Source organism: Penaeus chinensis, chromosome 23 (genome assembly GCF_019202785.1).
Source record: "Penaeus chinensis breed Huanghai No. 1 chromosome 23, ASM1920278v2, whole genome shotgun sequence".
NCBI classification, from domain to species: domain Eukaryota; kingdom Metazoa; phylum Arthropoda; class Malacostraca; order Decapoda; family Penaeidae; genus Penaeus; species Penaeus chinensis.
In genome coordinates, this window is record NC_061841.1 from 317501 (window position 1) to 327500 (window position 10000).

Genomic DNA, 10000 nt, shown 5'->3' on the forward strand with positions numbered 1-10000 from the left:
ATCTGCAGCGACCTCCTATGTACCACAAAATGACGAAAATAACCACTGCATAGCATTGTTTAGAGACTAAGTCCACAACACCCTCACACATCCAGAGTTCATAATCTTGCAGTTTCTCCAGTTTGGCACGAAGTGCTAATAAAGGAAAGGGGTAACAGGGGGCTTTCCCCCTATCTAGGGAATACATTGAAGGTAGGAAAGGATGTTTGGAGCTTTCGGTTTGGTTGATAGCCTGGTTTTGGGAGTTTGGTTCTGGATGGTGCATCCCTCTTGGTAAGAAATAACTTTTATTTCTTATGGTCTATAAGATAGCAGTGACAATTTACCTCTAAATTTGTGCATTGCTTTCCATAGCGTTAACCATGAGAGCAACTCATTCTCCAGAGATCGAGTCCCAAAATTAGATTTGGGTATCATGCGAAACCAAAAATCCAAACGTAATCTTTCCTACCTTTTATTTATTCCCTAGATAGGGGCCTTCCCCCAGGGTCCCCATTTTATTAGCACTTCATGCCAACTCCCACAACTATTTTGCTCATGAATATATTTGCAACACTTGCCTTCAGTGTCATTTTGCATTAAATATGAGGCAGCAGCAGCTGTACCAGTATTGTTAATGACTACATCTTATGCTCTATAATATTTCATAAACTGTTTTTATGCATTATTTACAGTAACATTAACCACATAATTTATTTTATTATCATACATTGCAGATTTTTTTTTTTTTTTTAACAATAGCAATCATATTTTGCTTGATTTATTATGGTTTGTTGTATAGTTTGGTGGGAGTCTACACTGCCTGCTTTGGTTGCAATATTGCAGAATGAGAATGCCTGTATAGCATAGTAATTTTTAAAAATAATCTAATATCTTAGTACAGTTGATTAGGTCATTGTTACTTGTATGTTGTAAACAATCATTTGAGAAAAGTATACAAATTTTTTTTAAAAGCCAAGAAAGAGCAGTATAATTTAACGTCCTATGCAGAATAAAGAATATATAGACACGTTTCCCCTCTCCTTTGGCAGATGACGGGCTTAGATGTCACGAAGGAGGAGATCATGGAGGCTGCAGTGATAGTGACTGATAGTGATCTCAATGTGGTTGCTGAAGGGCCGAACCTTGTCCTTAAGGTGGAAGACAAGGTGCTCGACAACATGAATGATTGGTGCAAGCAGCATCATGGTGATGTATGGGAACTTTTTTTTCTTTCTTTTTTCCTTTTTTTATTTATCATATATGGAGTGTACATTTTTGTGTGCATCGTTAGAAATTATATATAATACATATTGTCTTCAGTCAAAATTCAGTTTAAAAAACTTTTTGTTAGATTATTTAATAATATATATTTTGAAGGATTACAACAGTTTGCATTCTTTTTGGAACTCTCTCTTATTTTGCTATCTTCAGTATTTACATATTATATTGCATGTTTCATGCAGTCAGGATTAACAGCCAGTTGCAGGAAGAGTGAAGTCACACTTGCTGCAGCTGAAGACCAACTGCTGCAATTTGTGACACAGCACACAGAAAAGGGTATGTTAGCAAGTTGCGCCTTTTTCTGTATTCAGAAAATTGAGAAAGCTCTGTGCACAGATACTAAGTTTTATAAAATTTTCCACAGTATCAGAAATATTACATCATTGTAAATCACTAAAACAAGTTTATTCCTACTCAGGCAAGGCTCCCCTGGCTGGTAACTCTGTTCATGCAGATAAGAAGTTCCTTGACAAATACATGCCAAAATTGATGAAACATCTCCATTATCGTATTGTTGATGTCTCTACTGTAAAAGAGTTGTGCAAGTTAGTACACTTTATCATGGTTTTCATGTATTTTGTATACTGGAAATATGCTTCTTCCACTTCTTGTAATATGTGTAGAGACTTGGTATGACATTAATTACCTGATTAATGATGATTCAATTTCTTGAGTAGCTTTTTTCTTTTGACAGTTATTTAGGTAATATCCATTAGTGGGAAAAAAAAAAAAAATAATTGCTGGCTATTGTGAGGGTTAACTAGGATGGCCAGATACCTTTTAACCTCATACATGCAGCATTTACAGTAGTCAGAAGACTGTGACATACAGCATTTGTTGTAGAGATTTCAGAGTTATATATAAAAATTCTTGGGGATATATATATATATATATATATATATATATATATATATTATATATATATATATATATATTTATTTATAATGTATATATATATGTATATATATAAATATAAATATAAATATAAATATATATAATCTTGTTTATAACCAAAGAAAATTTGTTCTTGACTTTATATCTTTTGAATGTGCGATTCTCAGGTTAATTAGATAGACTTTCAGAAGGAAAGCCTCTCTTTTTTTCTTTCTTTTATTTCTAACAGACGTTGGTACCCAGAAGAGTTTGCTTCAGCTCCTACAAAGAAGGTGGCTCACAGAGCCCTAGATGATATTAAAGAGAGCATTGAAGAACTGAAGTACTACAAGTCAGCAATATTTAAGTGAAATATAAAACTCTTTTGTTACTGTTATTGTTTTGTCAGCAGTATTTATATTAAATTGTGCTTCAAAAGTCATGTTCCTTTCAAAGTAAGACCTTGTTATCTTGAAATAAAATGATGCAGACATTGTTGTTGTATTTTTAGCCTTCTTAGTAAAAGCCTGACATTTTACTGAAGTTGATGCACTTTAGTGAGTATTGTAATTCATCTCTTGTCTTGTATCCATAAGGGATATGATAATTACCAGTCACAGACACAGTTGATCCTTGATTTTCTGTTCCTAACAGTTTTATTACCCTGACTCCTTTAACTCATTAATTCCAAGAGTGTGCATAACTGTGTACTCTCAACTATGGTTTGTTTCATTATTATTAATTTTTTTTTGGTGCTTGATTTTTTTTAAAAAAAAGTTTAATGATAATGATGATGAGGAAGAGGATGATAACAACAATGATAATGGTAACTGAAGGATAAACTTTTTTTCACAAATATTTCCTCCCCAATCCCTTGCCTGTTGTTGTCGTGGGGGGCTTAGAAGGCGGAGACTGAGACCCAATGATGGGGAACTCCCCACCCTCAACTCAACTAATTTTGCATGGTCTTTATTCCACTCCTACTTTTTCGTTTCAGTCCCTTCACCAATCCCTTCTACTATCCACTTCCTAAGGTGTGAGAGCCGTGCTGAAAGGATGAAAGGCTGACTTTGAGCCAGTCCTGAACGGTCTGAGGGAGCCATGGGCACGGTATTCCCCTGCTTTTACCTAGCTCTTACCCCTCAAGGGGACCCTGAGAGGTGGACTGTTTTTTTTCTCCCCAACATACTCCAGGCTTGCCATGGCCAATAATGAAGATATAATTCCACTTTTAGGGGTAATGAGGCTTGCCCCTTCATCAAATAGCCCCAATAATTCAAACTCTCCTGATTCCCTGACCCCAGGCTCTCCTTTGACCACGGATCCGAACCCTACAACAACTACCCCCTCCTCAATGCCTGCTAGTACAGTATCCACCCTGATCAACACTCAACCCCCAGGAGACATTTCTACTCTCCCAATATCCTCAACTTCAACTCCTCTACCCCCACAGCCTTCTTCTTCAACTACCCCATCCTCCCTTATTACTACCTTATAGCCTTATTGCCCACCTCCCCTTAACACTACCCCCCCTCAACACTACTCCCTCCTCCACACACCCCTGCCCTTCTACTACCCCCACCTCTACAAGAATCTTAAATACTCTATTTAACCCAGCCTAATGGAACCCATTTTTCGTGATCCCTCCCACAGCTCCCTACTCTGACAACACCCTTCTCTTCCAGCAATGTCTCCAAAAACAAGTAGGCAAAGTCTTTCCGTAGCCCGCTCCCGTCTCGTCACAGTAACATCTGAAAATCAAGCAATAGCATTCGCAAATCTAACTGATCTATATGGCAATCCCATCCCTACAGAACCCCATCCAACCCTCAATACTTGCACTAGAACTGTTTCAATCTCCTCAGCAAATTGTCCAATCTATGACAAAGATTGGTCAGATTGTGGAGAAGACTTGCTCACCTGGACTATGATGCGACATCAGTACAATGCTACTCCATTCCTCCCAGAGGTCATCATAAGAAACCCACTAACATTGCCAAAATTACTTTCCGTAGACATCACATTCCCTTTAATGTTTACATAGGTGGAGAATCCCTCCCTGTCCGACTATACCAACCACCTCCTCGTCAGTGCCAAAATTGTTGGCGTTTAGAACACCCAGCCAAACACTGCTGTTCCACAGCCAGATGCCCTCTATGTGCACAATCACGCACATGTGCCAACTGTGGCGGCCCCTATAATGTATTTTATAGAGGCTGCCCCACCTACAAATTTGAGTGAGGTAGCAACTCTCAGATTCAGACTTGGACTCACTCTACATGAAACCAGACAGGAGGCACGTCGACGAGGTTTTTCTCTTACCCCCTACTCCAGTAATGTCGTTCACTCTGCCACTCCCCATACCTCCCAAGCTCCTACACCCTCTCCTAAACCTAACCCCCCTCCATCTAACTTCCCCTCCTCTACCTCCTACCTTCCCCAGTCAAATTCTTTTGCCATCCTAAATCCAGACACTCCAGTCTCTACTACAGCCCCAACACCTTCCCCTCTCCCTCCCCGCACTACCCGCAGCAGACAGAATAAACGTTCCACCCCCTCTTCCCCTACCCCACAATCACCTCCACCTTCCTTTGCCCCAATTCTTCAGACACCAGACTTCTCTTCCCCCTCTCACAAGAAAACCTTTATCTCACAAAACTCCCCAAACAACTCCATTACAGAAACTCTTGAAGATATTCAAAACTACATAATCGAGTCCCAAACTGACACTCATCCACGTTCAAATTCTACAATTCCCGCTCCCTCCACACTCAAAGTGACTGCCGATATCCATCCTCCTCCTACTCATTTTCCCCTACACCCTATCCTCCTACCCCATCCCCCCCAACTTCAGCGCCGCCTACATTAACCCTCCCACCATCCCATCTATCCCTTCCACTTCCTCCTGGATACAAACATGAATCCCTTATATCACAAGTATCCCCTTCCCCAGACCCTCTACCTCCTAATACCCCTCCTGATACAACACACCTCCCCCCTCTCATTCCTTATCCCACCCTCTAGCTCCTTCCCCTTCAAATTCTCCAACACATTCTGCAATCGTTATCACTAAATCAACAAAAGTATAACTATCCTTCATTGGAATATTCGCAGTTTCCACTCTCACAGACCTGACCTCCGTCATATCCTCTCCTCTTATAATCCATCCATTATATGCCTTCAAGAGACTTTTCTTACATTCTCCAATACCAATCCCCAATTACCATTTTGTCTCTTCCCCACACTCCCTTTATGTCTCGTCCATACTCATCAAGCAGAAAACACCTCATGTCATACCTCCCTTTCAAACCACTGTTCCTTGCACAGTTATTCATATCTTTCTTCGCCGCTGGATCACAGTGATTTCAGTCTACTTCTCCCCTTCCCACCCCATTGACTTTGTTGCTTTTGAAAATCTAATTTCCCAACTTCAACCACCTTTCCTCATAGTAGGTGATTTTAACTGCCACCACACTCTTTGGGGTGATTCTATCACCAACTCATGTGGCCGAGCTCTAGAGTGCTTCCTCTCCATAGCTGACCTTATTATTCAGATCGCCCCACGCACTTTGATAAATGCACGTAGTCTTTTTCATGCATTGACCTCTCTCTATACTCCCCTTCTCTTCATTTAGATTTCCACTGGTCAGTTCTTGACCACTTTCCAGTTCTCCTTTCTCCTACTTCATACGTACCACTTCCTAACTCACCACGCTGGTGCTTTGATAGAGCCGACTGGTGTACTTTCACTTCACTCTGCTATTCACATCCCTCCATCCTCCCTCTCATCCATTTCAGAAATGATACAATGTTTCACAACTACAGTCTTAAGAGCTGCCCATACAGCTATTCCTTGAACCTCAAGACCTTAAACATCCAAATGTGTTCCATAGTGGAATTCTGATGGCACTAAAACACTTCACTTAAAATGTGCAGCCTGGAACAGTCACCACTGCAAACGAGGTACCCCAAATCAACTATCAGCTCTTATCTCCTTTAAAAAATGCATCTGCCTGTCTTCATCATACAATCCGGAATAGTAAAACAAATAGCTGGCGAAATTATGTTTCCTCAATTACATCCTCTACATCTATCTCAATTGTTTGGCGCCAGATCCATAAACTATCAGGCAAACATCCCCCCCCATTCAGCCCCCGTCCTCCATATTCGAGATACCCTCATCTCTGATCCTCTCCAAGTCGCTAATGAACTGGGTGATTATTTCAGCCAGGTCAGTAGTGGTTCTCACCTTTCTCCACACTTCTCTTCTATTAAGACCACCACAAATGTACCCCCATTATCTTCACCCTATCCTCTGCTGAATCCTATAATGCTCCCTTTTCTTCCTCTGAACTCAGTGCTGCCCTAAAATCATGCCGCAACACTCATGAAGGCCCTGACGGTATTCACTACCGTATGCTCTGACAACTCCCATCTTCCTCCTTATCCTTCCTATTAACAATTTACAACCACATATGGACATCAGGAAATTTTCCTTCTCATTGGCGAGAAGCTCTTATCCTCGCCTTCCTGAAACCCAATAAATTGGGTACCCTCCCTCAAGACTATCGCCCCATTGCACTAACTAGCTGCTTATGCAAACTACTAGAGCGAATGGTTAACTTCCGCTTAATGTGGTATCTTGAATCTCACAATCTTCTCTCTCCTTCCCAGTTTGGTTTTTGCTGTGCAGCTGACTCCCTTGCTCATTTTGAGACATATATTACATCCGCATTTGCACGCCATGAATCCGTACTAGCTATATTTTTTGACCTAGAAAAAGCATATGATACGACATGGAGGTATCATATTCTTCAACAATTGTCCTCTCTAGGCATACGGGGAAACATGGGTGTCTTCATAAAGTCTTTCCCCTTCCAATGCACTTTCCAGGTCGAAATTGCCTCTGCCACATCATCTTTCTTTCCTCAAATTCAAGGAGTCCCACAAGGCAGTGTGCTCAGTACCATGTTATTCCTTCTTGCTGTAAATGACATGGTCTCAGTTCTACCACCAGGAGCCCGGTCATCACTATATGTTGATGATTTAACCATCTATGCCTCTGCCACATCCATACCAAATCTCTACCAATTTCTTCAATCTGTAATATCATCAGTATCCTCCTGGACTCCAAACCATGGACTCCTATCCCATATATCCTGGGGCTCAGATCGAAAAACTCTCCTTCATCTTCATGTTACCTTGATCCTCTCCACTCTCAATTATGGATGCCATATCTACTACTCTGCCTCAACTTCTCTCCTTGCCCATCTTGATACAATCCATCACTGTGGTCTTCATTTAGCCCTAGGTGCCTTCCGCTCCTCTCCAATTGAGAGTCTGTACACTGAATCAGGCATACCATCTCTCTCTCGATGCCGTGACCTTCTCTCTCTCCGATGATATGCTCGATTCCACCCACTTCCCCTCACTAACTAACTATCCCACGATCCCTACTTCCTACCTTTACTTTTTCTCCACGTTTACCTACTCCTTTCTCCACTCGCATGGATACCCTCCTCTTCCATTCCTCTTTTCCCCATCGCCAACCTCTCCCGTTCTCTGTCCATTCAGTCCCTCCAAGGCTTATACTTTACCCCCATATTTGCTCCTCTGTCTTCCCTGACCCACCAAAATCAAATATTCCTCCTGCTATCCTTCTCGCCATTTTTTTTACCATGTCTCCACTCATTCCTCCAGTATTCACGTTTACACTGACGGCTCCAAATCCACCTCCGGTGCTGGTTTTGCAGTAATCTTCCCAACTTGTACTTTCATATAACCCTTCCCTCCTTAATCCAGTGTCCTAACTACAGAACGGTATGCACTCCTTTTTACCTTAAAACACATATACTCACTCCCCTCTTCGTCTTTTAGAACTTTTACTGGCTCCCATAACTCATTAACTCTAATAAAGTCAATACACATGACCAACCCCCTTGTTTGTAAGATCCAGAACTGTTCTACCTGTCCACACGCCATAAAACAATTAAAATTTTGCTGGGTGCCCAGCCATGTTGGAATCCCTGGCAATGAACAGGCAGATACTCTAGCATGCTATGCTGCTATGTCCACATCAAACCAACCACGTTTCTCACGTATCCCAGCCACGGATTATTACCCACACTTTAAGACCTTCTTGTATAATCGATGGCAATCTTTTTGGTCAAGTCTCCACACTAATAAATTACATACTGTAAAAACTATCAATCTCCTCCTGGTCAGCTCCCATTTCATTGGAACAGACGTTGGGAGACGGCTCTCGCCCGCTTACGCATTGGCCACACCCGTCTAACACACTCCTATCTGATGTCACAATCCGATCCACCCCCATGTTCCATCTTTCGGTCCCACACATTCTATTGTTATGCCAACGTTTTGAAGCAGCTCGTACCTCTACTTTCCCCTACCTATCCTCCCTACACCGACCTCCCAACCTATCAGACATCCTTACAGAATCTCACACTTTCTGCTTTGACAACATGTTTTCCTTCCTCAAACGCATATATATCCTTCACTTAATCTAACCCCTTTACATTACCTCACCCGACCCTAACCCAATAACTCACCAATTCCTTTGCCCAGCTTTAACAACTAATCACTAATGCAACCACCCTTCACTAACATTTACTATAGTGCTACATGACCTTAGATGTCTAGCACATTTATTTTGCTTTTAACCATTAACCATTCACAAATATTCAGGGAATGGGGTAAGCAGATGAGGCCAAGTAGGTCCATTTTTCCTTGGCATTTTCAATACAGCAGAATTTTAGTGACCTTGTAAGTTTTAAGGCTTAAATGTAATCTTATCAAAGCTTTCCTCATTAGAGAATTAAAGTTTTACATAAAGTGAGCTAAATGTATTGTGCCAACTTTATTTTTTTTTCTTAATTTTCTACAGTTCTTGGACCAAAATCTTTAAGCATTACAGCATATGTAATTCTTAATTCTTTAATATATGAGCATCAGGTCCCGCATTAAATTACAGTATTATTGTTATGAAGATTGTTAATATTTTTAAAAATCTTGTCACTTTTGAATGAACTGCTGATCATTAGCTCAACACTTAATCTGATCATCTTTTTTACATGGTTATAAATAATATATCCTTTATATAAATCATATTTATTATATACAATATTAACAAATGCATACATTTTACATATAACAATTTACTAAGATATAAATTATTTCTCATAGAAAGGATGGAGATTCAATGCCTAATTCGTCTCTCAATTCACTTAAAGACTGTTCCCACCTTTTCTCAAAATATACATTCATTAGTAATTTAGAAGATCTGCCTACTCTTACTGCCCAAGGGAGATACTCAGCTATATACTTCTGCCTTTGCTTTGGCCTGAATCGAAGGGGGCCAAATATAGCACCACCCACACACATGGGTAAGCCAGTCTGGATGCCCTCAATCCACTTGACAGCCACTTCACCAAGCATGTTTGTGGGCATGCCTAGAACTGTGTGGAAAAGGTCATGGCCCTCACGGTACCGCTGCATGACGTAGGCCAACTCTGGATCGTTGACAAACTGGACAGGCAAGCGTGAATCAGGTGTAACTTGGTTGTCGTCTAGGAATTTTATATATGCATGACCTAGAGTGCCCTCAGGAAGCTGTCGTAAGAAGGGTAGGTTGAGTGTTGAGCTATTAATCCTAGGCTTGTCTATAAGGATTTGCCGACCTTCTTCGTCCTCAATCATCATTGCATAAATCTTGGACAGAGCGGTGTGCCCTGTAGTCTCTCCAAGTACTGCAACCATGTCATGGCGTCTAGGGTCCAAAAGGGCTGCAGCTGCTGCACCTACTGTCAGCAAAGACTTCTGGAAGATGTCTGTGGGGATGTGGTGT

General features: G+C 41.0%; 2 protein-coding genes across 3 annotated transcripts in view; one reads left to right on the forward strand and one right to left on the reverse strand.

Annotated features, from left to right (window-relative positions):
- The window catches only part of LOC125037375 (oligoribonuclease, mitochondrial-like), a 3414-nt gene extending 784 nt beyond the window's left edge, over positions 1-2630 (forward strand). Inside the window, exons 2-5 of the mRNA XM_047630483.1 lie at positions 1032-1193; positions 1446-1539; positions 1682-1808; positions 2387-2630. Coding sequence (XP_047486439.1) covers positions 1032-1193; positions 1446-1539; positions 1682-1808; positions 2387-2507 — 504 coding nt within the window. The 3' untranslated portion in view covers positions 2508-2630. The remainder of the gene's footprint in view (positions 1-1031; positions 1194-1445; positions 1540-1681; positions 1809-2386) is intronic.
- A 6618-nt stretch (positions 2631-9248) lies between these two features.
- Positions 9249-10000, reverse strand: part of LOC125037374 (ubiquinone biosynthesis protein COQ4 homolog, mitochondrial-like) — a 3007-nt gene continuing 2255 nt past the window's right edge. For both annotated transcript variants that reach the window (XM_047630482.1, XM_047630481.1), the window contains exon 2: positions 9249-10000. This exon is cut by the window's right edge and continues 175 nt beyond it. In XM_047630482.1, the coding sequence (XP_047486438.1) occupies positions 9334-10000 (667 nt within the window). In that variant the 3' untranslated portion in view covers positions 9249-9333.